The sequence below is a fragment of the Apiospora hydei genome, assembly GCF_038363865.1.
Source record: "Apiospora hydei strain CBS 114990 chromosome Unknown utg000007l_segment0_segment0, whole genome shotgun sequence".
NCBI lineage: Eukaryota > Fungi > Ascomycota > Sordariomycetes > Amphisphaeriales > Apiosporaceae > Apiospora > Apiospora hydei.
This window is the reverse complement of record NW_027117366.1, coordinates 3,130,841-3,156,909: the sequence shown is the minus strand read 5'-3', so window position 1 is coordinate 3,156,909 and position 26,069 is coordinate 3,130,841. Positions and strand designations below refer to the sequence as shown.

Genomic DNA, 26,069 nt, shown 5'->3' with positions numbered 1-26,069 from the left:
GGCAGCAAGAGGAAGACGACCAGGAATATCAAACGAGGCCACGCCCACCGTTCACCCTCACCAATGCGCTCGTTGCCCAGCGCCGTGCGTGTACCGCTCTACCGACGCGACTGCGGCACTTGCCAAGCGGCACGTCGACTCGGCCCAGCTCAGGAGTTGCGCATCTTGCGAAGGACGCTCTCTCTCGCTCTTAGCTCGGTGAAGCCCAGGGTCCAGAACTCGATAGCCGCCCTACTGCAGCCTGCCTGCCGTCTCCTGTGAGATGGCGCGCCTTTGCTGTTCTTCCCCCTTTCTCCACACGTGCGGACCGCCATAATGAGGCGAGCGCAGCCGAGTCGAACTGCGTACTTGGCGCGCCTTTCGAACCCCAGCCCGGTGATGACCGTCTGCCCTGCGAATGGTGGGTCTCGGATGCATTACCTAACAGCTCCCATATGGAGTGGGCCACGTGTGACCAGGTGTGTGTTCCGTCCCCTCCTACATCTTCAATAGAGTGACTGTGGGCAGAATGTAACTGCAACTTAACTTTAAGGGGGTCAAGGGGTACGAGTACCTAGATCGACAACGGTCTTGCAGAAACGTGTGACCGATGCCGTACGACGACAACTCATGTCCAATCCTTACCTCTTCCAAGGTATTGTGTTCTTGTATTACATCGGATCTGAGATGCGTCGTGGTAGTGCATCTGATCTGGAGATGCTCCGAGTCTTGGGATGGATGTGCCGGGCCTTGTGATACCCCGGGAGTCGGACGAAGCGGATGTTGTCGGCTATCCTGGTAACTTGCGGCTCTCCAAACCGCCTTGCGTGGCTCGTGTAACCGCTGTGACTCTATGGTCATTCGCTATCAACGCACTTGCCTCGCTTATGCGCAGAGTGCTTGAGAATGCTTGGTTTGTTTTGCGCACCACTTTGCTTTGCGTACCAATCCAAATGGGAAGGACTTGCTGAAAGGGGCACGCTGAATTGTGGCAACCCCTTTTCGTAGAATGACCAATGCCTAACGTATTTCACATCCGGTTGCTATATCCGGCGTGGCCGCCTAAGGAAACACATCCTTACCCAACCGTTGAGCTCGTTGATTGCCAGGGTCCGCGGAATTACCAGGTGTGCTGGCTGGCCAATAAACACGGAACTCACCTAACCCAGTGGCAAAATCCCAATCAACCTAGCAACGCCCATCGCATGCAACAAGCAATACTTAATGCACGCGGACGGGTAGCGGAGTTCAGGGAGAAGGAATACATAGTCGGAGTTGCCATCCATCCTTGTGCAGCAAAGCTGTGCTGCTTTCGCTTCGGCCTTCGGCACTGGCATGATCTAGACCTGTTTAGATCACTCCACTCCCGGTCACACTCCCTCTCTCTTCCCTCTCCTGCTGTTCAATACCCAGATGGGTTTAGTCCGCATTTCGCCTTTTCGTACCCCGTGCTGCCCCGGTTGGGGTCGAGTACGGCACGACAGATCAGGCCAGGCCAGGCACCTGATGCTGCAAGGTAGTGTGTTTGTTGGCCCCGTCTGCCTCGGTACAGTACGGCGCGGTACTTGGAGCAGACTGACCAACCACCACGACCTGCAACCCCCATGCACCTGCATGTATACACATACACCGCTGCTGCGTGAGACCCTGGGTTTTGGTCATGTTCAATCGGAAGCCGCCGCCGCCGCTAATGCCGGACTAGGCATCTTTACACTTCCCAATGCAGTACAGTATGTGCAACACAGGACCCTGACCCGAGTGTTCCTATTCCTGGCCGCTCTCGCCACCCGTCCCCTGAATACAGACTTGGGGAACACATGGTAGAAGCTATCTGGTCTTGGCGAGTCTATCTTTCTTGGCTTGAAACTATTTGTCTTGGCCTTGGTTGGCGGTAAGATCTAGTGATCTTTGGCCGCCGTTGATCAATCACCCCATTGGTGGTTGGTGTCAGGGTATGGTCTCGTGACTTTGACAAGGACAGGTCCATAGGACATAGAAGATGACAGATTGTACTACCATGCCTAGCTTACTATACGCAAGTAGATATGGACAAGGCGTGTTGTTAATAAGTATATGTGTCAATTCCCTTTCGAATTGCATCTATACTCTGTAGGTATCGTTTCTTTCCAAGATTATATATCTGGAGAACTTGTTCGCTGTAAGATCCCCTTCCCTGCCGAACTGACTTGCTATGAAGCCAAATTTGTGACGTGAAAAAAGGGACATCCGGTGTCACAACGCAGCTGCTTATATCATTACTTGTAAATGATTCTTCCGTGAAACTCGGACAGAAAGTCAACTACTGAATACCATCAAGTATCCAAGACATGTTCGTAAATTCTACTTGCTAACAGCTCTGTGGTCAAAAAAACCCTCAGTAGAACTTAACCGCATGTCTTGTGTGCGAAGTAGGTATTACAACTCCCGAACACCAACCATGTACATAACCTTCCTCACTCAGTTGACTTCAAGTTAATATGGATAATTCAAGTTTCTGACATCTGGACCTACAATGCTGTGGCATGGTAAAAAGGAAAGAAGATCAGAAGAACTAGTCCAACTGTGTCCTTGACATGTCAATTCAGTATACACATGTAGTTTAATCCAATTACCAAGCTGCAACTTCTCCCATATTGCCTTTTACTATACCACCCCTTTTATTTATATGATAACACTGATTGGTATGTTTATCAGCTAAAGCTCTCAGTTCGGCAACCCAACTCGCGCCCTTGATCACTTGCAATGATTATGTGTATAGCCTATATCGATAGAGACGCAGTTACATGTGCCAAACACCGAAGAAACTTGTATATGGAAGCGGAAACTCTGAGATGGTGATCGAGGTGGTGATCAGCAGGCCGCGGTAGACTTCATGTCCAACATCTTCAATGATGCTCAATATATAAACGTAATAATGCCAACTAAACTGAACGGATAACTCCTCACGCAAGCTCGAAAGCCACAAGCAGGATAATAAATGCTACTCTTGTAGTCATCATCATCTGTCCAGATATCTACTGCTCTCGGCCGACACTCGGATCTCAAGTGGCAGAACTATATATCCCTGAAATTCCATCTAACTAAGTGTTTTTTTTGGTTCACAGCATGTCTGGAAACGAAAAAGGTGTTAGTTTGGGATGAGGTCAACATCAGCTCACCAGTTCTGGCCCTGCTATGGCTAGCCAATAGCCGCCGCAAGACTAGCGAAACGACGAATGCCGAGAACCAAACACGTAATCAGCCCTAGACTCCAGTCAGGTGGCCAACACAATCCCGCGTGCGCCAAGGCAATGTTCTCTTCCACGTAGTCAGTCGTTCAAGAGATCGATCGTCTTTGGTGGATCTCCAAGAAGAAGAAATTCTCCGAGCCCGAATTAAGGTTTCCTAGGCGGAAGGCGCCGTGACAGCCTACCCGGTCCCGTCGCCGGATCCATCAGCCTAGCATCAAAAAAGGAAGTAGCCAGACAGACTGCCAGACAAGCAAGGCTTTCGATTTTTCAGCTTGCGTGATCCGATCTGCCTTCCCCCATCTCTAGCCCCCCAGCCCCAGTCCCCAGGTTCCCTTGCATGGCCAAGGCCCTTACGTATGCTGTGGCTGATCCGAGTCTTGGCAAGCCAAGGATTTCCCTCCGCATTGCCAAGCAGCCTTGGTCTCACCTTCTGGACCGCTTCTCGACCACGTCTTTTCCAAACGGCCACGCATGGGCTTGGCTACAGCTTGGCATAAGGTATAAATAAAGTGCCCTGGGCGATCCCATGACCCGGTATTACCCCATCATTACCTAAAATCCAGTATCCATTACCCCATACTTTGGGCGCGGCGGGAGCTAGCGCATAGCGTTTCGACTCGGGTTTCCATGGACCATGGGGCGTTTGGTGTTCTTCCATGTCTTGTTTGGTTTCGGAATGCATCATGCTTCGGGCCCTGCTGGCCCACGGGTGCCGCGACAATGTCGCTGTAGGAGAGACTGACATGTTTAAAGAGGGCAGGTACTCCCTCCCGAAAAGGAGGGAGAAACGTGTAGTTCATCTTGTCATTCTCGCTTGGTTCATACATGACATACACTCTTTGAGAGGCACCCTTTTCCTGCACGTTAGAAGAGACGAACCCATTTGGAACTCACATACCACCGCAAACAGCAAATATGGCACGTTCACGAGCATCCGCCTTCAAGGCACAGCAGTACTGGGTCTACGAAGCACACAAGCAAGAGGAAGCGTGCGATCTGGCCCGGCAATTGAACCTGGGCTTGCCAAACGGAAGCCCGGGAGGCAACGAATGCGATATCATGTAAGCTCCGACCCCAAATCCAGCTCCCCTCAAACACAGGAAAACACGCTAAACAGGCGGCCAATCAATCAAAGCAGGTACCCCCTCCACCGCCTCGTCATCACCGGCAAAGACACCCCCCAACCTGCACCTCCTCTTCGGCCCCGCCGCCTCCGACGCCCTCGCCGAGCCGCACGCGCGCGCCCGGCAGACCGTCCTGCTCAACGCGCGGTCGGGCCTGGTCGACGACGAGGCGCCCTACATCCGCCCCCGCAAGGCCAGCCGGGCCGAGCAGGACGCGCTGGGCCGGCAGCTGCAGTTCGGCCAGGAGTACCGGGGGCTGCTGCCGCACTGCTTCGGCGGGACGCGGGACGTCGTGTCGGAGAAGAAGCAGAAGAAGAGGCGAGATGTCGAGGAGGTGGTGGTGGTCGGGGGTGGTAGTAGGCACAACAAGACCAGCAACAGCAAGAGACTGCGTGGGCACGATACGGGGTCGGGGTATCCTTCCCCAGAGTGGATGGATACGTCCGAGTGAATCACGCGCGCGTGGGGCAGAAACTCCACCCCACGACCACGACTGGGGAAAAAGAAAAGAAAAAGCGGCGTGTTGCATTTTGGGAAGCATGGGGCATCAACGGGAATTCTTGCGTTCACCAAAAGAAAAAGACTGCATTAAGTATAACGATTTATGAAATAGAGCGAATTGCATTCCTGCTGTTACTGAAAGTTTGCATTGCAGACACGGGTGAATTAGGAATTAACATTCGGCAAAAATTATACCTCTATTAAATTACATTACTTGGCCGTGAACAGCATCATTACATCACCGTCTATCGAAACAAGAAGCCGCAGCCTTTGGCGGCGCTAAAAACCAAGGATTCACTCGGATGAACCCGTGCGAGTCATTTCAAGTCGTGATGGGGGCATAGGCTGCTGGCATCGCATCAATGACTAGCCCGAATCTGCGCTGCGATCTTCTCCGCCAACGCGTACACCGTGCTCTGGGGGTGCCCGGGCGGCAGCAAGGCGAAGGCGCTGGCGTCCACGACGCGCAGGCCCGTGACGCCAATGACCCTGGCGTTCGAGTCGACGACGGCGTCGGGGTCGTCCACCTTGCCCATGCGGCAGGTGCAGCTGGCGTGCCACTACGTAATCGGGTCAGCATTCGCGTCGTGGCAGGAAAAGGGACGGGAGAAGAACAGGGACTTACCACCGTCATGACGTCCTTCCGGATCGTCGCCAAGATCTCCGCGTCGCTCTGCACTTTGGGCCCTGGGTAGTACTCGACCGAGTCCGCGAGGACGCCCTGCATCGCCTTGGCCGCGAACGCGGCGCGCATGCGCTTGTATGCCGCGATCGCGACCGCGACGTCGGTCGGGTGCGTGAGCCAATTCGGATCCACGAGGGGCAGATCCGACGTATCCGCCGACGCGAGCGTAACGCTCCCCCGCGACAAGGGCGCGACGAGGGCGCCGAGGATCGTGGCGTACTGGTACCCGTCCTTGGGCTGGTTCGCGACGATGTTGGCGAAATCGCCAATGTAGCCGGGGCCCGAGATGTACTCGAGCTCGGGCCAGTCTTCCGGGAACCGCGCCGCCAGCTCGGCCGCGGCCTGCGGCGGCAGCAGCGCGCGCGGCACCTTTTCCCAGCCGAGAAAGTCGCAGCCGTTGCTGGTGAGCGGGCCCTGCCCGGCCGCGGCGTAGGGCCCCAGCAGCTGCGCGGCGACGTAGAGCGGGTCGGTGGCGATGCGGGTCAGGGTCGGGACCCGGACGCGCCACGAGGGGCCGAAGAAGACGTGGTCCTGCATGCCCTGCCCGACGCCGCGCCGGTCCGCGACGAGGGGGGATCTGGAGCTTGGCCAGCGCTGCGGCGGGGCCGATGCCGGATACCATCAGCAGCTGCGGCGACTGGAAGGCGCCGGCGCTCACGAGGACTTCGCGCGCGGCTCGCGCGGTGAAGGTGAGGGGCCCGACTTGGTAGACCACGCCCGTCGCCCGCTTGTTGGCGTCGAACAGGATCTTCTTGGCCAGCGCGAGCTGGATGACGGTGAGATTGGGCCGCCCCGCGGCCATCTTGAGGAACGAAGACTCCGAGGTTTCCCGTTTCATGCTGCCGTCAATGGTCGTCGCGGCGTACTGGCAGCCCATGAGCCGGCCGCTGTTGAAGTCCTGCGTGGTGGGGATGCCGATCTCGTTCAGGGCCGGCTGCAGCCAGCTCGCGAACGGCTGCGCGTAGTTGGGGTAGCCGACTTCGAGCGGGCCGCCGCCGGCGCGGAAGGCGGCGGCGTCGTACCCGGCCGTCGCGTTGGGCGCGCGCTGCGCGCTCGAGGGCGGCCGGAAGGCCACGCTCTTCTTGAAGTAGGGCTGCAGGTTGGCCCAGCTGTAGCTGCTGTCCCCGACGGCGTCGGCCCACTGGTCGTACGACTGGGCGCTGCCTCTCTGGTAGAGCATGAAGTTCCTCGCTGCGAGGCTCGGTTAGCTTGCGCAATGGACTCCTTTATCACCTGCCATTTGGTTTGAACTCTAGATTCAAGTTGTTCTTCATCCACCCCCCGCGTATCGCCTGCTTACCTGAGCTGCCGCCCAAGCATTTGCCGCGAGCATAGTGGATTCGACGCCCGTTTGCACCTGCTTGGGGGTGGTGACGATGTTCCAGTCCACGAGCGGGTTCGTGTCGGACGGGCTAGCCCCGGCGAAGAAAGAGTCCCCGGCCGGGGTGGTGGACAATATGGGGTTGGTGATCTGATAGTAGGTGCCGGCCTCAATGACGGCTACCTTGACGTTGGCATCTTCGCTCAGCCGCTCCGCCAGGACCAGGCCCGCCGTGCCTCCGCCGACGATGACATAGTCGTACGAGCCACCCAGTTGGCGCTTCTCGTTCTCGCTTTCGACTGGTGCTGAGTAGACCAGAAGAGCGCGGCTGGCCAGCAGCACTGCCGACAGAATGTCAGATCGTTTCATCTCGGCGCTGATGATTCAGGAGTGTTGCGACTGCATTTCTCTCATGACCTGATGGGCTATGGGTTGTCTTTAATACATCGCGACCTACGAGCTGCGATTCGCGATATAGATGGCACGGCATTATGCGGTGAGATATGTACGACCACCTCAGCATACGGCCGACGCCAGGATAAACAAAGGGCGGGCCTAGATGCATTCTCGTCGCGCTCGAAATCAACAAGCGAGCACCGGGGCGAACCTTATGCTCTATATCAACAGAGTAATGCCCGTATTGCTGTTCGGCCGGCGTCATCCTAGCAGAGCGCCACCAGCCTTGCGCATTCAAAGCAATGGCGGTGTCTTTGGCACAACCAGCGCCGACGCCGCCACCCACTGGGCTGGGGATTCATTCACTTGAGCTACCTATTGCTCCTGCTGCAGGGCGAAACCCTCGGCTTGGCATGTTTGGACGAAGAGAAAACTGTACCAGGAGATTATAGGATACACGGATACATAAAAGAAGAAAAGGGCAGGCCCAGAGCGATAATCATCTTCTCCAAAGGGTGGGATCTTCAACTCTCCGTGTCGCACACCCAATCGCATTGCGGCCCGTACGCACCGATGCCGTTCAAATGCTGAACTGGCTCAACTAGATCATGAAATGCAGTGGGCCTGCCTGTATCATTTGATGTATTGCAAGTCAGGATACTCCGACAACTCACGATTCAAGGACGGCTTCAGGAGCATCAGAACGACCGCTGTAAGTGGGCATGCAAATCGAGTTGTCGTTTCCATGGTTGTAAGTGGCATCGGGGTTCGGCCGCAAAACGACTGGAGGCGCCAATGAAATGGCATGCCACTTCTCGCACTGCTGACCTCGAAGAAGACAAGCGCACTCATCATCCATTAGCAACCAGCTCGGGAGACGGAACGCGCCGTTTCCGAAAGGTGCAGCAGTCTGCCACTCTTTGTTCGCGAGCTCGGTTTCTTTGTCTTTGTCGCACGTGCCATATGGTAATGGAGGTAGGTATGCTTTCATTGATTTCGAGCCATGAGGTGTCGATTGCGAAAAAGCTATGGCATCCAATTGATTGGAGACAATTGTCTTGACATGTACTTGCATTAAGCAATTCGTTGTCCATTGACTGGAGAAAAGCTGCTTGTCCCCCTTGCATTAGTGGGCATTTGCTGCTAATCTAACCCGCCCCGCCGAGGGCAGCAGGCTACTGAGCAGGCGGGCAGGCGGGCGCTGGCAGAGCCTGGCATTTCAGTACTAGGCAGTGGGCGCTGCACGCAATGAAACCGCGTTTCAGCATCGGGTCCCGTACCATGGTAAAGCATTGGCTTCTCGGCAATAGGGGCTGAGGGGGGAACAAGAACATTGAAACAAGAAACAAGAAATGGCATTTGGCAGAATGGAGATTTTCATCTGCGACTTGCTGCAGCACATTGATTTGAGGGGGGTCGGAGGGGCAGAGGGCAGGAAGGGAGAAGGGAGACCTGGTAGGGAGACCTGGTAGGGAGACACAGCCAACTGGAGATGGGACTCATGGGAGTGTCTCGTGGGAGCGTCGAGTGGTCTGAGGATCATTATCCATCATGCGCTTTTGGTGCCTGGCCGTTGTGCCACGAGCCCAGCAGCCCCCATGCCCCCCCTTCTTGCCCTTCTTGCCTCTAGTCCTCCTTCTGGTCCTCCTGTGCCCGCCAAAAGGGGCCCTCCTGGCAATGAAAGATTCCAATGGGAGATCGCCAGCATTGCATCAGCGAGCCAGGGATCTGCGACTAGGTTTGGGCCTGTTGGAGGTCGGTACTGGCCTGTAGCTCTAACCTTGCAACCTAGCAGGCAATTGAAGGGGTAATTGAAGGTCAAAAGGTCGAGCTGTTTGCGGGCAAAGGCGGGGGCCACAACAACACGTCAATGGCCGAGTCTGAAGTCCCCGCTGACATCAATCGCCCATGGGAATGAATCAATCAATCAATCAGACCGGATGCAGGCAAAAAGGTGGTGAGACGGTTGCCCGCCAACGCCAACGTCCCCCCATTTTGTCATTCTGTCACCCCCTCCATCCAACCAACCCCTACACCGTAGCAATGCCCATCTTGCATAAACAATAGCACCACTTGTTTCTTTAGTCCTCGAGCTTCAGGGTCTACCTGCGAGACCTGCCACTGCCACCTGCTTCTTCCCCCGCATACTTTAAGTACGACTTGCATCCCAAATCTCCATTGTCTCGGAATCTTGGTCCCCCTCCAATCTCAGTCTCAGTTACTTCACATAAAGACCAACCATCGTCGCCTCCTCTGCTCGCTACCTCATTCCTAGATCTATCCCATCTAGCTATTGACCTATCCATCTATACCTACCTACCTACCCATAGACTTCACCAGTAGTCACCATGGCCAGCGAAGAGCCCCAGACCGTGAGCATCGACGAGACCCCCATCTCGCCCAGCCGTCCCGATGCCCGCCGCAAGAACTCCCTCGAGGAGCACCTCCGCCACCGCCCCGAGCGCTCCGAGCTTGTCGAGAGTACGTTACATCGCATCTTTGCATCTTTTCTCTCTGTGATGTCCATGCGACGCGCCCGCCATGAGCAAACCGCGCCGTCATATCAGCCCATTACCTAAACTGACGTCATTCTTTTGTTGCAGAGAACATCCTGCCCGCCTCCAACGCCGCGCCCAGCCTGATCGAGAAGCAGAAGGAGGTAAGTCGTCAACACTGAACTCAATTGCTGCGTGCGCCCTGACCATGCACGGTTGCCCCCCCGCCCCCAAAGCTATTTTGCTTGCCCAAGCTCGTACACATGTCCCTAACATGATTATCTACCAAACAGCTCGAGAAGCACATGCGCGCCGACAGCCTTAACGAGAAGATCCTGCACCGGCCCACGCCCGAGCAGGTCCTCAAGAACGGCGTCCTGCACGACGACCCCCGATCGCCCGAGGACAAGTACGCCGAGGCCATGGAGGAGGAGTACGCCAAGCGCGAGGGTGGGGCTTAAATCGGTGAAGCCTTTCATCTGGCGGTCAGTGTTGTTTTGTTGCTGTTGTCGCGGGAACGAACGAAACCCCCCGTGGGGCAAACAATCAATCTGGACGAACACTGGACGACGAACGCGTGCTTTTGTAACGATTTTTGGAGTTATCGGATGGGCGCCATGATCAGTTTATTAACAATACCTATACCTACCTAAGCAAAATAAGAAATGCAAGTTTATAGCATCGAATTTGGCCTGGGAGAACGAGAGTCTCGAATCTCCTTCAATAGGTACACAAGGATACTTAAGTGATGTTGTGAAAGCAGAGCTTCGGATTTGTGGGGTCCCTGTCGCATACCATTACCTAAGTAAGACTAAATTCAGAACAACCCCTCGACGAACAGCTACCTAACGTACTTGCGCGCACAGCAACCACATACCCCCTACGCGCTGCATTCCATTGAAAGAGGAACGCCCGGCTGTAACCGTGGTGCATTGTATATAAGCTGGGTTTTATGCGATCGCTTGCTAATAGCATGGCAGATTTAGTACGGGTTTAGTTGGTCCAGGGCGACACAATTCTGACGTAGGAACGCCAACGCATATTTAAACACTTTGTATGAGTTCATCCTCTCCTACCTTGCGAGGGTATTTGGCCGCATATCTAACTGTTGCATCGCCTTCTCAGAAGCGGCGTCCAGCAGCCAGCCGCACTATTGTGCTGGTCGTTGATGCTATCCCCCCACCTCCGCCGCCGAGGCACACGCCACCTCACCTCATCCACTCATGGCTTCGCACGCGACCACCAGGTACGCGTCCCGCGCGCGTCCAGACCTCACCCTTCACGGACCGGTCGTCGTCGTCGGGCGGCGATCCTCCATTGCGAGACCCTTGGCAACTACTCTTCCGCAACACTACTCGCGGTCCCCGGCTTTCGCAGGCCTATTACTGAAATCACGGCTGTTGCCAGCGTCAGCCCAAAAGCCGCCCAGAAAGCCGCCTTGTAGCCCTGGAACAGCGCCTCGGGGCCTCCCTTGTCTTCGTATCGCGAAGCTTCTGTGACGCTATCGGCAATGATGCCGATCATGGCGAGTCCCAGCGCCGTCCCGAACTGGGCCACGGTGTTGAACACGGCGCCGGCGAGGGCCTGGGTGTCCTCGGGGAATACTTGGCTGATGACGATGAGGCCGACACAGAACAGAACGTCGGCAGAGAGCTGTTGGATGGCAAGAGTTTACTATAAGCTAGTTGTGTGCTTCGGCGCAAAGGGGAGAAGAATATCGTATAGTTAAGAACGAATCGAGTCTACTCACAGGATGCAGAAGTTGGGCCGGAAAGGCAGCATACCAATAAGGCCACTCGGGCCTAATCAAGGCCATGAGCAGCGGTGACCCCGCACAAGCCAGCGACGTCGAGAAGACGAGCCAGACGGCGGGCACGCGGTCGATGAAGAGGCCCGTGGCCAGGTTGAGCGCCGCGCCGACGATCATGGAGGGCAGCAGCCGCAGCGACGACTGGAGCGAGTCGAGCCGCTGCACCTTCTGGAAGAAGAGGGTCGCGTACAGCTCGAGGACCTGCATGACGGCGTACGACATCATGACCATGACGCAGACGCTGGAAAACGTCTTGCGCCGCCAGAGCGCGTTGGGGATGAGCACGGGCAGCCGGCGCCGGACCGCAAACCACATCCACCACACGAACAGGGGCAGGAGGGCGACGCTGAGGGCGAGGAAGGCGATGACGAGCGGCGAGCGGATCTGGCCGCGGTCCTCGGAGAGCTGCACGAGGACGAAGGCGAGCATGGCGAAGCAGGTCGATTCGATGATGGCGCCGGGCCAGTCGACGACGGTCAGCAGGCGTTTGAACGAGGGCTGGATAGCCAGTGTGTCCCTGGGCAGCAGGAAGAAGCCCACGACGAAGCAGGCGAAGATGGTGGCGGCGGCGAAATACCAGCCGGGCCGCCAGCCGACGGTTCTGATGAAGACGCCGCCGAGCACGAGACCGGCGGAGAACCCCAGCGGCTGGCCGAGACCGGTGCAGGCGAATGCGATGTTGCGCAGGCGTCCCGGAGCGATGGCGCTGCAGAGGATCCCGACCGAGGTGGGGAGGCACATGGCCACGGCGATGCCCTGCATGGCGCGGAACATGTTGAGCTGGATGCCGGTCCGAGCGAGGCCGCAGCCCAGCGTGAAGAGGCTGAGGAGCAGGGTGCCGGTCAGAAAGGTCCGTCGGCTGCCCACGACATCGGCCACGGTGCCCGCCACGATCAGGCAGGTGCCGGTGGTGAGGCTGTAGACCGAAAGAGGCCAGTACATGGTTTGGGGGCCGATGCCGAGATCGACGGCCATGGTGGGAATGCCGGTCGTGATGAGGCCCGTGGTGATGCTGGTCATGAAGGTCACGAGCGTCAGATAGAACATGATGATATACGCCTTGGCCGGCTTCACGTAATCCGTGTGGAGATGGTTGGAGCCCATGGACATGGCGGAGAAAGCTCGCGGCTCCGTGGACTGGGTACGCCCGGCGACAACTCCTGGTCCGGGACGGGTCAGAGGCTGCTGGTCATGGTCTTCTTCATGGTGGTGTGAGCTGCGTGGAGTCTCATCTTCGGAAACACGCGTCTTGGGAAGAGTGGCCACGCTTGGCGCAGAGGTGCTGGGTCGTTGGCTGGACGTTGGATTCATCATACATAAGTCTTGGACTTGAGTATCAAGTCTTTCGGGGAATTTCGAGGACCTGGGGATGTAAGGGGGCACGTGGGGTTTTGCAGTATTATCACACGAGTCGAGAGGTTGCCGGCAAGGTTGTGAGTAAGGAAGGCTTTGACGATCGCAAAATATCATTACATCCATACGAATAAAGGGATGGATTGACCACGTGCTGACCGTAGCAGAGGAACGCGCTTGACTTGAGGCCAGCACTATTTCAGGCAAAGTACGTACCGGTTGATAGTCCCTTGATTCGTTGCGCTGCCCTCCCCTTACTACAAGGTTGTTGTAGCAAGTACAAAACGCAGCACAACCAACTCTATGCCGTGTTACAGAGCCCCTCTCGTGTAGAACCCGACTGTCTTAACCACCCACACCTCGCCCTAAGACGGCGCTGGCGCTGGCATGTGGGATGCAGTGACTGTCAACAGGGGTCAAAGGGCGCCCAATCGAATTCACGCTACACAGAGTCAGTTGTGGGCGGCCGTAGTACGAGTTGTGAAGTACAAGGCGTCTTCCCATGAGAGCCTAGGGTAAATTTTCCGAGAATCTTGCCTTCATGTTTAGAAAGGTAAGTAAGTGCCCAAGCATAATACAGGCGCACCATCTCATGATAATCATGATTGGAAGGCAAAGGCTATAATCAAAATATCAGGCCACGATATGTGTACAAGTTCTCTCCCTGCAGAATACAGCGAACCAAAGATTACTTGAGATAACCATCAACATTGATGCAGCGATACATCAGGCCTGAATTGAAACCCAACAGCGCAAAAGTTATTTGGTTCCGGCTTCGACCTGGGCCTCCTCTTCCAGCATCTCCTTGATGTACCCGTTCAGCCAATACCCCTTCAGCCTCGTAGGGTCCATTCTGCCGGCCCCTTCGACCCGTCCGAAGCACTTGCCCTCACCGGCGCCGCACCAGCAGTCAAAGGGCTGTGCCAAGATCCACTCCGTGCTGGGATAGAAGAAGGAGAGCATGTCGCCTTTCTTCAGATCGCGCTGACGGTTGACCCGCATCTCCACATGCTCCATGTCCCACTCCAGAGTTGGCCTTGTACGAAGCAGCCAGTCAGTCAATCGGTCCAGAAATGATGAGGAAAACGCATTCCCCATAGCCCTACAAGGGCTGTGGGGTGGGGGTGAGACTCACGCGCACGAGTGGTTGACAAAGTGAATGTTCGAGTTGAGCTCGAGGTGCAGGTTCCGCCCGGCCTGCGTAGTGCTATACGATGGCGTTGAAACAGATGTCACTCCCGTGATGCGAGCAAAAAGCGCGCCAGCAGGCAGGTCGACAAGCGATTCTGCCCACGACCGGAACGTACCCCCGGCCGTTCTCACCATCATGAGGCGGTCGAGATCGGGGTTCACCCAGGCAGGGAGGAGAGCAGCTGCGTCCTCGTTTGGGACATGCTTGCTCATAGTAGGATGCTGAGCAAAAGAGTGCAACTTCTTGTTCTCCTGAGTCTCCAGTGGTAATCCTGCGGTGGCCATGATTAAGGAAGTAGGTAACAGTATCGAAGATGACGTTTACTTATTCGTATGGTTTGCTTCAGCGTAGTCGTTATCATTAAGAGAATATACATGGCGAGAGGGGCAAATGACCCTTTAAGAAGTCAAAGCCCATGTAGCTATCTACGTGTAACAGATATTGATACTGCCGCACACGAGACTTGTCTGTGTAACGAACGAAGACGAATGGCTACGAAACTATGGGTTACCCTGTTTTGTGTGAGTCCCTTGTTCCTGCTGGGGAGGCTTATCATCGAATCAAAGTAAACGGCAGAAATAAAAGGAAAATACGGGTTCATGATACTGTGCTAATCTTGGCCCATCTGCGTATATTGCGTTAGGCTAAATGAGCTGCTTGGACAAAAGCTCTATGTTCAGCCGATGAAAGGTATCCAAATGGCTTTCAACATCTCGAGGCTCAACATGTACAGAACTCAAGAGTAGTTCCAACGAGACCACCAACTGTAACTCCGTGATAGACTAATGCATGAACTACGGGCTTGCTGCAAGCACCTCCTCCAACACTGAAACAGATGTAAGCAGCCACTAGTAGGACTACTTGAGTAGATCATCGCAATGGGTTCGGAGGGTCGGACAGGAAGTGTCAGACGGGAAAAAGAGAAAGGATTGGTAACTAGCATAAATGATACAATGTCTCACATCGGTGAGATATATGTTGCACATGACACCATGGATCTTAGCCGACCTTTGCAAGCCGCCAAGTGTAGAGACGGCCCCGGATAGCGCGGGGGAAGACGAGGCTGGATATAAGACCATGTAAGCGTTGCAACACAACGGAACAGTCTCCGACTGGCCTAAAAGCCCCGAAGCCTTAGCTTGGCGTCAGCTGAAAAGCCGGTGAGGCCTTTCGTGATACACACCATATAGCAGAAGCTCTTCTGCAAGGTGAGAAAGGAATGTGAAGCCCCTCAACTCCGACTAAAAGATAATACGGGCGTAAGCCCCCTCCGCCAGCCTCGGACTGCCCAAAAAGAGCCCAAATCTATTTCTCCCATCTTCCCGTGTATTCCGATCCCAAAATGACCATGCATTCGAAGGTCTCTTCGGTTGGGGTGCCTTCTGCGCAGCGGATGCGTATCGAACGTCCCGCCGGCCTGTGCAACTTCTGGTTCTCATACCTGATTGGCCCCGTTCACGTCAAATGCATGTATGCATGTGTATGTGCGCGTATATTAATTATCGAAATGCCAAGGAGGCGCCAATTACTCTACTCTGCGAATCACCCCGCAACCGCCACATACGCCCTTGCGTAACGACGCTGTCTGCACTACCCCAGAACGACTGCTCGCTGACCCATAGAGCCTACTATTCTTATTGATGGTGGCGTTCAATTAGGACTTACAGAGCTAATGTCCATCAAGAGGGGACTCAAGGTTCGGTGCCGAGGACTTTGCAATTCTGCCTAACCATGAATCTAATACTCCATGCCCTGTTTCCATACCCGAGGCTGCCTTCTCCGCCGCCTACCTACCTGTTCAAGTCTCGGACGAGCCTAACGGCGACCCAAGGGTACTGATAGCCCTTTTGCCACCAATTCAGACTATGTTTTGAGATTAACGGCCGTTAGCTTGCTCTTGCCATACGAAAAGAGGCATAGAAGAGAATGAACAGCAGTGAGTAACCTACAAGGACTTTCTGCCTGCGATACGTGGAGGCAATGCCCAACTACCACCCGTGATGGCCATGTGTTTTCCGTCCATGAAGTCAGCTGCGGGGTGAGAAAGTAGTCTAACGTCAGCCAACAAACACCTCACTTCCGACGACGCCCACGCGGACAAAGGCAGGCCCTAGTCTGAAGAGCCTTTCGGGGGCTGCGTTGTTGGTGCAACTTACCGCTGTAGCCGGGGTAGATGTCCATCGGCTTGAACCCGGGTTGTGGCGCGAACACCGTGCTGGTCCACTCCCAAGCACCCCCGAGATCGCCGAGGCCACAGAGATGGTCTGCCCTGTGCGTAATGGGCACCGGGTGGAAGTTCTGCAGCCCGGCATTGGCCCCGCTGAGATCGACGAAGATGGATCCGGGATCCGTGTGCATAGTCTTATTTTGGCTGTTGATTGGTGGGTCCGAAAAAGGTGATTGTGATTCAGTTGCAGTAGTAGTTGGCGGCTGCTGGCTCTCCTTCAGCCGGGCGGCGTGCTCGTGGATGCTCCTCACCTCGTGGAGAGTAGGGAGGCGTGCACCCCCGACCCTCCATTCGGCGTAGCTGGTCACTTCATTCCAGGAGGCGGTGGCTGGCCAGTCCACCGCTTGGGATAGGGGATGGGGCCCCACACGGTCCGGATACCGTGCTGGGCAATGAAAACCTGGAGAGCCGTATCTCCACCAGGATCGCCGTTTTGATTTTTGGTATGGTCTTCGGCGTGACCATTGACGTCGCTTTCGGTGCTGCTGAGCCTGCTCGTTGTCGTCTCGCCATCTTGAGTGTTTCTCAATTTGACCCACATCGCCGGGATGGCGTCGGTCTTGCCCGTGTCGACCAGGAACGCCGCGAACTCGCCCACGCTGACAGGCCGGGCCTGGGCCTCGAATGCTGACGTCTTTACGTCGTATGGCTCGCGCTCGTTGTCCCAGGCAAAGTAGCGATCCGGTCCCTCGTCGCTCTCGGGGTCCTCATAGCCGATGGTAAGCTCTTGCTCTGGGATGCGGAACCACTGGTTTTCGACTCTTCTGGAAAATGCATCTCTTGCCATGCCCGCGAAGTCTGGGCACGGCATGCCTGGCGGCGGCCGGATGTTGGGGCTCAGTATAGCCATGTATAAGAACGTCTCAAGGTGGAGGCCTACTCCCACCCCACAGGAGACAATCAGCTTCTTGAATGAAAGGGGGGAGGGCGAAACATTTGTAATAGATGCCTTCTAGTCACTTACCTTCGTGCTCGTATCCAATCCAGAGAGCTCTCCCGATAGTCCGGTCACTGTAAGCTCGGCCAGTGTCATACTGCAGTTTTATACGCCTCTTTACTTTCTCCCGATATTCGAGCATTTCGGACAGTTCTGGCCATACTGCAGGAAGTTCGCTGTGGTCGTGGCATTGCGCCGGGTTATCCATGTCCGGGTCAATGCCGCGCTCAAAGTATTTGGCATAAGCGGCAGGCTCAGTCAGGGGCTTGCCTGTGGCCCTAGAGAGGTGTATATCCTCGCTGTTGAAGGGTTTCCTATATAAGCTTGCGTCTTATTATGATATACATGAGAGGAGGGAAACTTGCAATGTTGGTATGTGGCCCACGTAGAACTTGGAGAGGGTTTCTCAGAGGAATGGGCTGTTCCATGAGTGCATCTGCTGGTATCATTTGGGTGGTGACCAGGTCCCATGCCTTCCACATGATCTCCCACTCGCCCATGGAGGGAACCGGTGCAGAGACGTAGTTACTGACCTCAAGAGGGAATGCATAAGGGTTAGGTTTAGATGCCATAACGTAAGGATCCGATCTGTTGTTGATTAACGGTCTGGGTAAGGGGTAATGTAGGTAGTTAAACTCAATCATTCGAGCTCTTTGGTTTTTTTCTTCTTCTAGGCCACATCAGTTTTATACCCATGTACGTACCCAGGCTTCTGTACGGGAAAGAAAGCATGCCGAACTCCCCAAAATGTCAGCCCCACGGTGCGCAGCAGCTTCGCATCCTGCTAGGCATTAGGGTCAGTGGCCATTGACCTGTCATCTTCCACTGAAGTCATGCCCCCGACAAAGCATGTCAGTTACCTAATTGGCTGAGGTTTGGACACATCTCAAACAAACCATTGGCATTCATATATTGTGAGCAATGCATTAAGCAAATCTCTGTCACAGCTTGTGTTGTCTAACACTGGTATGAACAGAATTGGTTACAACAATTGATATTTTAATGACTTGAGGGAATGCGATACCCAGCAGACCACACTATTAGAGACCCAGTTTATTTTAGGCCTTCAATGTGCCCTGAAGCATCACTTTAGTAGACTCGGACCCTTCCTTCTCCTCTTCCATGCAGGGGAACCTGACGCCGAATGCCAATCCAGTTGATAAAACAATATTGATATTCCTATTCGGTAAGAATCAGCGTCTTTAATTTGATTGATTATGTGCTTAGCAAGAGCGACACGATCTGTGTCCACTGCTTTTTAGTTAGCCGAGATCTCACCTATCCGCCAAGCTATTCTTATTCGGTGTAAGTCTTTCTTGCTTTCCAGTTTTGCTAGCCTAAGTACCCCGGGATGATTCGAAGAAACAGTGGGAAAAAAGCAATATCGGGGAGCCAAACCTCTGCTAAACCTGCACTAAAGGGCGCCAATGACTACTTAAATGAGGGCCTGAACATAAGGATCCTCTTCTAATTTATTATTCCTGATATGGTCGTAGAAAGTGTCCTGAAATGCGTCATAGGTAGGTACTTAATGTATGCAATCCGACTCAGTGTAGCCAGATAGCCACTCAACCACTGACTGCACTGGCGTCGCGGCACCCCAGGCTCGGAGTGCAGGTCCACTAAGCTGTGCCCCGGATCGAATTGGCGGGGTTCAGTGGGTGAGTCGGCTCAAGTCTACCTGACAACATCCTGACCCTCTACATTTACAAGAACCAAGAGCCACCCATACTCTCCCAAACGCACCATGGATCAACCCCAATCTGCATAGTTACTTGACTCAATTCCAGTGGTAATAAGGCACCCTAGAGAATCGAGAGGACTTGAGCGGGTTGTGGTTGCAGGCTGCAGTCGCTGCAAGACAACCAGGCAGCGAAAACCCCGCATGCTGCTGTTGATGTGGTATTGATCGTTGCTCACTAGAGATACTGCAACCCACGCCATACGCAGTCACCACTACATGGATGAGGCATAGAACTTGACTTTAATATCTATAAACGAAGAAAATAGCGGATGAAGTACAAGACTACCTCTATCGCCACATCACACTATGCTTTACGAAAGCAAGGTGCGACTGTGGCTGGTTGCCTCCTTCAGTATCTTACTCTTCCTGCAAGCGGGTATAGGTATTGCAGTAAAGATGTATGAGGAAGGAGCGGCCCTGTTGATATATCATCTTTTGTCGACAAGATGGTCCGATTAACCACTGCCTTCCTATCTGTCATTGCGTTGGTGATGCCCATTCGCATCATGAGTTCACAGCCATTTTTGGCTGGAGTCGTTATCAATTACGCATGAATCGGTGCGGTCGTATATATTGACGTAAGTCATCATGCTGATGAACGCTCCGGGGTATCACATTTGCTATCGCTATAGCCTAACTGCCAAGCTCATGACTACCTACTACATGTAGAGCCCATGCTCTTGAGCCCAATATCCTTCGTCACCGCATCCCGACATGTGTCGCAGACCTGTGGCGCCTTCACGGCCAGAGAAGTGAGCTGTATTTCAATCATCCAGTCAGCCAGCCGAACCAGCAACGTGATATGATATTATATCAATTTGGGGAGTAAGAAGGGAAGATTGGACAAAACTTACCGCACCAATGCAGGTCATGGGGTTCCCGTCGATCGAGCTCACGACGCAGGTCAGCGCCGTGGGCGCCAGGGCCGTGGCGCACTGCACGATGAGGCAGCCGTGCACATCAAGCGTCCAGGCGTCCTTGGCGGCCTTCTTGATGTCGTCGCCAACGGTATCGTTGAGGTCCTTGACCTCCTGGGGCAGGTCCTTGAACCAGTCGCCGACCTTGTCGAAGCCATCCTCGACCTTGCCCCAGCCGTCCTTGAACGCATCACCCACTTTGCCGAGGTCGAGCGGCTCCGGGCTGGCATCCCGGCCAGCGAGAAGAACCCGGCCCGGCTGCTGGCTGGGGAGGGCCTGGGCCGGTGAGAAGCTCATGAGCAGGCTAGCTGCGATGGCGGTGATGAACGACGACTTCATGGTGTATTGTGAGAGGGTCGTGCGACAAGACATACGCGAAATGAGTGAATGGGGTGGGTTGCGTTGCGTGTGAGGAAGGTCGAGTCGGGATGAACCTGCGACAAACCCTTCTCCCTGGATTGACATTGATGGGCGGCTATGTGTGTTTTAATATAGACCTGCATGGGTCTTGGCACTCTATCTCCTCCTGCATCCCAACTGCCAACTACCAACACGCAGGACGATGCAAAGGTCTCACTGGTTCCTGACCCGTGTGATGGTCCGGCCAATGGCGGACAGTAAGCATGCCAAGATAGGCCGGCTGCAACCTACAATAGCCGCATGTTTCTTGAAACCCGGCTATTCATGCTGTATGGGCAGCTTCTGGTGTTTCCAACTAGCTAATAGGGCGAAGAAACGGGCCGCCAACAGGGGGTCCTGTTTTTGCCCCAGAAAAAGGGGTCGCATAAGCCACGGGCTGCACTTGCCACGCCGCACCTGATTGGACATTTGCCACATAAAGCACTAGGATCCTGGCGAATCGGAGCGCTTAACAGGCCAATCAATCAATTTGATGAAACAGCTCAAGCTAGCCATGGGTCCTCCAGCATACCAACGCCCAACATGCATCTTGCTTACTGCTTGCTTCATGCTGAGGTATCTAGCTCGGGAGTGCACGCAAGTCACCAAAAAAAGAAAAACACCTAAGAGCGTTCGACAACCAACTTCACCGCTGATATCCCGGCCTTCATGATATCCAAGGCCTCCTGGATCCCATCGAGGCCCTTTCTGTTCACAATCTGTGGCGGAGGGGCGATCTTGTATATCCCCATTCCCAATGCCTCGGGCAGGTATCCGCCAAAAGTGGCAGGTAGCGTCTCGGCAAACGCTTCGGGGCCAATACCGGCGCCAAAAGTGAACTTCGCCTCGACGCCGTCGGGGATCTCCGTGGGCGCGATCGGATTTGAAGAGGCGACAAAGAGCTACTCGCAGTCTTATATTAGCTCTGTCTCTCGAGTATAGGGAATGAGTGTAAGGAGGAAGGATCAATGTTCACTTACCTTTTGCTTCGACGCAGCCGAGACTCGGCACGCGGCCGAGTTGCTTCCGGCCGCCATGTAGATGCCCGCGCAATCGCCCTTGTCGAGCTCGGCCGCGACGTCTTGGATGACAGTCGGACTTTTATAGTCAAAGGCCGTAACGGCGCCGAGACCCTTAACGTAATCGAAGTTGCGCGGCGAGCACGTGGTGATCACATCGTAGCCCGCACCGGTAGCCATCTGGATAGCGTTGCTGCCAGCGCCCGGAGCTGCCGCCCCAGACGAGAACCGACTTGCCCGTCTTGGGGGCGCCCAGCTTGGGGTATTCGAGGTGCAGATAGTCCTTTCCGAAGAGGAGAAGGAGCTGGTGGTGATGCAGAGACCGAAGACGACGGCGTCGCGATACGGAATGTCCTCGGACGGGATCTTGGCCATCAGGGTATAGTCCAGGGCTACGTATTCTTGGAAGCCGTAGTTGGCTGTGAACCCGAAGACACGATCGCCGACGCTGAACTTGGAGGCCGCCCCGGAGCCCGGGGCGACGGATTCGACTGTGCCTGCGACGTCCTGGCCCAGGATGACTGGATACTTGACAAAGGGGAGCGCCGTTGTCTGGAGCATGCTGTCGCAGGGGTTCATGGCCCAGGCGTGGACTTTGACCAAGACGTTGCGGTCGCCAAGTTCGTCGTCCGTGGGGAGTGCCCTCTCGCGGATAACGCCAGGGGCACCAACTTCGTCTTGCCAGAGTACACGGTTAACAGCAGCCATGTTTATGCTTGACACACAACGCGAAGATAAGATGGGGTATGGGCAGTGTGTTGTTGTAATACGGATTGGTGGCGAAGATTGGCGAGGTGGCTGTCGTAATCAAATGTAGCATGAGTGCAGCTGAACTGTTTACTTATGTTCCGTGTGATGTAAACTCACGACTCGCATTGTAATCCAAGTTTCCAGCGGTATGTTTATCTGGTAGCCAGCCACGGACTTTGCGTCTCGGAGTTTGCTCGTATTTACGCCAAGGAACTTCTCATCCGACTAGACGGATAAGTTGACATCCGTTATGGGCAATTCAACCGACTTCACATTATGGATTCCTTAGTAATTATATTTCAGATACTTAACGTAGTAAATGGCTTTGCCGCTGTATGCCATTCACTGGTCACAGTGCTACCAACTTTCGGGGACATGGGCACCCGAAAAGGGCCACACCCGCGTGTGCGCCACCAACACCAACTTGCAACCCGTCAAGCTTCGTTCGAAGATAGCCCTAGCTACCAGGCGTTTACAAAAATCCCTCAATTTCATACTCTAAGCACCAGTATCTCATCAGCATCTCATTCAACTGTATCCTGGTCGCGAGGGTGCCTTTTCAACCCCTTACATTAATACACCCCACTTTGTTAATCCAATTAGGTCGTGGGGTTGGTTCTTCGTTCCGAGCCGTCGGGACTAGTGCTGACTGGCTCAGTCACAAACAGAGTGACGCAGTCACCACCTGGCTGACTTTCCCCAGTTCCTCCGACTGGAAGAATTAAGAACATTTCTGTTTGCATTCTATCGTCTCTGCTTCTTGAGCTCTTCGTTTTCGTTACGTCCTTCTGACGAAACTCAATCTGATACGATGTCCGAATACACATCCACGCGCGAAGGCTTCCAGCGAGCCATGGAGTGGAGTCTCACCGGCCGGTCCGAGGACACCGCTCAATACGTGGAAGACACCACCCTGCCGACCTTTTACCAAGTCATGAACGGTAAGCGTATAGCCTACGACGACTATGTCAAAGGCATCGCGGAGTGGCGCGGCAAGATCAGCGAATACAAGCCTGTTGTGTGAGTCGCCATCCTGCCATGTTTCTTCCCTGCTTGATCTCATCTCTTTCGAAAGGCACGAGTTTCTCCGCGACGGTGATCAGCTGGCGGCCCGTATGACGGGGACGATCAAAGTAGAGGGCGCAGCTACCGACTTTGAGAGTTTCATGTTTGCCAAGGTAGACAAGGAAACCGGGAAATTGGAGTGGTTGGTCGAGAGATCTGTTTGGGGCCCTGCTGGCGAAGCTCCTGAGCATGGCGTCAGCTAGATGCCCGGAGCAGGCTGAACATCCAAAGAGAAGGGCGTTAAAGTAGAAGCCGTCATCCCCTTGAATAATTGCTCAAACCAAACCTTGAAGATTGTGGGTGTCCAGTCAGGGTTTTTGCTGGAGTTGTTAAGAGTTTACTAGATTGTTGGAAGCTTAACTTCCCCAAAGAGATACATATAAGTAACCTGCCCATATATCTGGGCTTTGGGTTTTTTTTTCTCTTCTTTCCCCGAATGGTTCTCGTCAGGATGTAACAAGGTAGGGGAAGTTCTTCTCCCAAAGTTTTAGTCGTAACAAAAGTCAGATCCGTGATGACTTGATTTGCCAGATCCCACTCTAGTTTAACAGGAGCGCTTACTCTAGTGCCTCAATGTCGAATACTATTCCTGTCTGAGATCTTGACCTGCTCATTCTTCTTTCAGCTATAGTTGTTTTTCTCGTCCTGGTCGGGACATCCCAGGGACGCAAGTGCGTCGCGACAGCAACTACCTACAGCTATAATGCAGGTAGTGCATGCTACAAGCCAGGCCACATCGGCTGAGCCCACCATGCTCCACAGACTCGCAACAATCAACATGCTCTCAGTTACTAGGGCAGATCTTCACCTGTCGTGGGAAATATCTCAGAAAGGGAAGCAAACTCGACAAAAAGATACAAAAAGCAAAACATACAACACCGAGGATTCCCAGGTCGTCACCGACCCTAGTACTAATTCGGCTCTCTGCTGCTTATATATGGGAGAGCGGACGGGATCCCTAGTATTCAGCAGGATATGGTCGTATGTGACAAAAATGTTTGCTACAGTACTACATAAAGTGTTGCTGTCTTGCCCGGACGAAATCAGATAGGAGCCAGGAACATCACCACTCCCAGCACTCAGATATTATAGTACCCAGTACCAGGAGTAGGTGCGCGGTTCAGCTTAAAGTAGCCAGGCTGCAGCTTCTGGAATACCTGGGTGGGGTCGTATTTCATGGCAATCTTCTTGAGCTTGTCCTTGTTGATGCTTCCGTAGCTACTGATGACATCCTGGTACTCGCTAGCGTAGTTCATATACACATACTTGCTAAAGACGCCGCGCCGCAGGGCCTCGTCCTTGATATCCCGGAGCACGCCAGAGAGGTAAGCCGTGACGCGCGCGTCATCCTCCTTGTGCGTCCACGACGCCGCGAGCAGCATGATGTACACGGGCCCGTCCGCGGGGTCCAGGCCCAAGGCGTTGTCGCCATTCTTCTGCATCTGCTGCAGCTGCGGCGCGCCGATGGCCTGGTAGACGATGTTGGGCCCGATGCCGGGTACATCGGCGATCTCGGCGACGGTGCCGAAGAAGCGCTCGCGCGCAAACGTCGCCATCTCGACGTCGGCCTTGGTGCTCAGGGTGTAAAACAGCTGGCGCTTGCCGTTGGGACTGTCTTGCATGGTTTCGGTGGCCCACTCGGTCAAGACGCGCGTCCTGGTCGTGTCGGCGGCGGCGGTAATGTTGTTAAAGCCGACCCAGAGGGGGACTGGCTCCCGTTAATGACGTCGGCGTGGTACAGGACGGGCAGGCCGAGGTTCATGCCATTGGCGTGGACGTAGACGACGTAGAGGCCTGCGTCGATGTCCTGGGCCGCGTTGGCCGCGGCGTAGGCGAAGGCTTCGTCGAGGCCGCGGAAGTCGCTCTCCATGTACGTCTTCTGCCCGCCCCAGATTTGGCCGTTGGGGAGAGGGACGGTCTTCAGGTTGAAGTTGACAACGTGGCCGAAGTTGTTGCCGCCGCCGCGCAGGGCCCAGTACAGGTCGGGGTACTCCGTGGCACTGGCCCGGACCACTGTACCGCTTGCAGTGACTACATCAAAACTCTCCACGTTGTCGCAGGCCCATCCATAACGAGGAGAGAAATAGGAGATGCCACCTAAGTGATTTGCTCGTTAGCACCCGGAACATTCAGTACTGGAGATATGGAAACATACCACCCGTGGTTAAGCCACCGACTCCAATGTTGGACAAACGCCCGCCAATAACTGTCAGGCCCGACTTGGCGAGAGACTCATAGACACGACCCCAAACGTTTCCGGGACCAATGGAGGCAACACTCTTGTCCTGGTTCAGGGAAATGCCGTTCAGGTTGGACAAGGAGATGGTGATGCCTCCCCCGATGCTAGAAGCGCCGACCATGGCCGCATGACCACCGCTCTTGGCCGCAAAGGGGCACTGAGTCAGACGGGAGAGAAGGACCACGGCCGAGACGTCCGCCGCTTTGGAAGGCTTGAAGATGCAGCGAGGGCTGACGTGCTGCTGCGAATCTGACCAGTACGAGCCGGTGAAGTTGCTAAAGTTAGCGTCTCCCGGGACGTAGACGGATCCACTGTCATAGACATATTGAAGAGCTGCGCACTATATTCCGCGGCGAGTCAGTATATCGGATATAGTAATAGTTACTGTGATACTGGGGGGGGGTCAACATACGGCAGCTTGGCACGCCGGACCTTTACGGTCTGGAGATTGGTTCCACACAGGCGCGACCTCGCGGAAGCTTGCTAGAGCAGGAATCTGGTCAACGTTGATATCCAGGCCCTGAAGCGCCTCCTTGACGTTGAATCCTTCCGGCTCAAATGCGGATGCGGATCGCTTTGCCACGACCAGACCGCCAAGGGATGCGGCAAAGAAAGACGTGAGACGCATGGTGAACCAGCAAGAGAGGAACGAAAGAAGGGGATCGAGGAAATGGAAGGGAGCACAG

The 26,069-nt window shown here is 54.7% G+C and overlaps 10 protein-coding genes across 10 annotated transcripts; 3 read left to right on the top strand and 7 right to left on the bottom strand.

The window, feature by feature from the left end:
• Nucleotides 1-4,124: 4,124 nt before the first annotated feature.
• On the top strand, nucleotides 4,125-4,784 carry PG997_010098 (uncharacterized protein; the record flags this gene model as incomplete). The annotated part of the gene is given in 3 exon segments (XM_066814413.1): nucleotides 4,125-4,270; nucleotides 4,348-4,366; nucleotides 4,383-4,784. The coding sequence occupies 3 exon segments, from the start codon at nucleotides 4,125-4,127 to the stop codon at nucleotides 4,782-4,784; spliced, it is 567 nt and encodes a 188-aa protein (XP_066666375.1).
• A 409-nt stretch (nucleotides 4,785-5,193) lies between these two features.
• On the bottom strand, nucleotides 5,194-7,209 carry PG997_010097 (GMC oxidoreductase; the record flags this gene model as incomplete). The annotated part of the gene is made up of 4 exons (XM_066814412.1): nucleotides 5,194-5,394; nucleotides 5,460-6,113; nucleotides 6,139-6,687; nucleotides 6,820-7,209. 4 exons carry the CDS (start codon nucleotides 7,207-7,209, stop codon nucleotides 5,194-5,196), a joined length of 1,794 nt encoding a protein of 597 aa, XP_066666374.1.
• Nucleotides 7,210-9,584: 2,375 nt separating this feature from the next.
• PG997_010096 (uncharacterized protein) lies at nucleotides 9,585-10,192 on the top strand (the record flags this gene model as incomplete). The annotated part of the gene is made up of 3 exons (XM_066814411.1): nucleotides 9,585-9,717; nucleotides 9,840-9,895; nucleotides 10,025-10,192. The coding sequence occupies 3 exons, from the start codon at nucleotides 9,585-9,587 to the stop codon at nucleotides 10,190-10,192; spliced, it is 357 nt and encodes a 118-aa protein (XP_066666373.1).
• An 874-nt stretch (nucleotides 10,193-11,066) lies between these two features.
• On the bottom strand, nucleotides 11,067-12,651 carry PG997_010095 (major facilitator superfamily domain-containing protein; the record flags this gene model as incomplete). Its single annotated transcript, XM_066814410.1, has 2 exons — nucleotides 11,067-11,384; nucleotides 11,482-12,651. The coding sequence occupies 2 exons, from the start codon at nucleotides 12,649-12,651 to the stop codon at nucleotides 11,067-11,069; spliced, it is 1,488 nt and encodes a 495-aa protein (XP_066666372.1).
• Nucleotides 12,652-13,653: 1,002 nt separating this feature from the next.
• Nucleotides 13,654-14,370, bottom strand: PG997_010094 (uncharacterized protein; the record flags this gene model as incomplete). The annotated part of the gene is made up of 2 exons (XM_066814409.1): nucleotides 13,654-13,930; nucleotides 14,030-14,370. 2 exons carry the CDS (start codon nucleotides 14,368-14,370, stop codon nucleotides 13,654-13,656), a joined length of 618 nt encoding a protein of 205 aa, XP_066666371.1.
• Nucleotides 14,371-16,031: 1,661 nt separating this feature from the next.
• On the bottom strand, nucleotides 16,032-17,822 carry PG997_010093 (uncharacterized protein; the record flags this gene model as incomplete). The annotated part of the gene is made up of 6 exons (XM_066814408.1): nucleotides 16,032-16,117; nucleotides 16,164-16,196; nucleotides 16,243-16,598; nucleotides 16,655-17,189; nucleotides 17,278-17,528; nucleotides 17,596-17,822. 6 exons carry the CDS (start codon nucleotides 17,820-17,822, stop codon nucleotides 16,032-16,034), a joined length of 1,488 nt encoding a protein of 495 aa, XP_066666370.1.
• Nucleotides 17,823-19,653: 1,831 nt separating this feature from the next.
• On the bottom strand, nucleotides 19,654-20,250 carry PG997_010092 (uncharacterized protein; the record flags this gene model as incomplete). Its single annotated transcript, XM_066814407.1, has 2 exons — nucleotides 19,654-19,751; nucleotides 19,854-20,250. The coding sequence occupies 2 exons, from the start codon at nucleotides 20,248-20,250 to the stop codon at nucleotides 19,654-19,656; spliced, it is 495 nt and encodes a 164-aa protein (XP_066666369.1).
• A 683-nt stretch (nucleotides 20,251-20,933) lies between these two features.
• On the bottom strand, nucleotides 20,934-22,037 carry PG997_010091 (uncharacterized protein; the record flags this gene model as incomplete). Its single annotated transcript, XM_066814406.1, has 2 exons — nucleotides 20,934-21,212; nucleotides 21,291-22,037. The coding sequence occupies 2 exons, from the start codon at nucleotides 22,035-22,037 to the stop codon at nucleotides 20,934-20,936; spliced, it is 1,026 nt and encodes a 341-aa protein (XP_066666368.1).
• An 853-nt stretch (nucleotides 22,038-22,890) lies between these two features.
• Nucleotides 22,891-23,347, top strand: PG997_010090 (uncharacterized protein; the record flags this gene model as incomplete). The annotated part of the gene is made up of 2 exons (XM_066814405.1): nucleotides 22,891-23,099; nucleotides 23,155-23,347. 2 exons carry the CDS (start codon nucleotides 22,891-22,893, stop codon nucleotides 23,345-23,347), a joined length of 402 nt encoding a protein of 133 aa, XP_066666367.1.
• An 876-nt stretch (nucleotides 23,348-24,223) lies between these two features.
• Nucleotides 24,224-26,011, bottom strand: PG997_010089 (FAD-dependent monooxygenase yanF; the record flags this gene model as incomplete). The annotated part of the gene is made up of 4 exons (XM_066814404.1): nucleotides 24,224-24,800; nucleotides 24,842-25,241; nucleotides 25,300-25,723; nucleotides 25,796-26,011. The coding sequence occupies 4 exons, from the start codon at nucleotides 26,009-26,011 to the stop codon at nucleotides 24,224-24,226; spliced, it is 1,617 nt and encodes a 538-aa protein (XP_066666366.1).
• Between the last annotated feature and the right edge of the window lie 58 nt (nucleotides 26,012-26,069).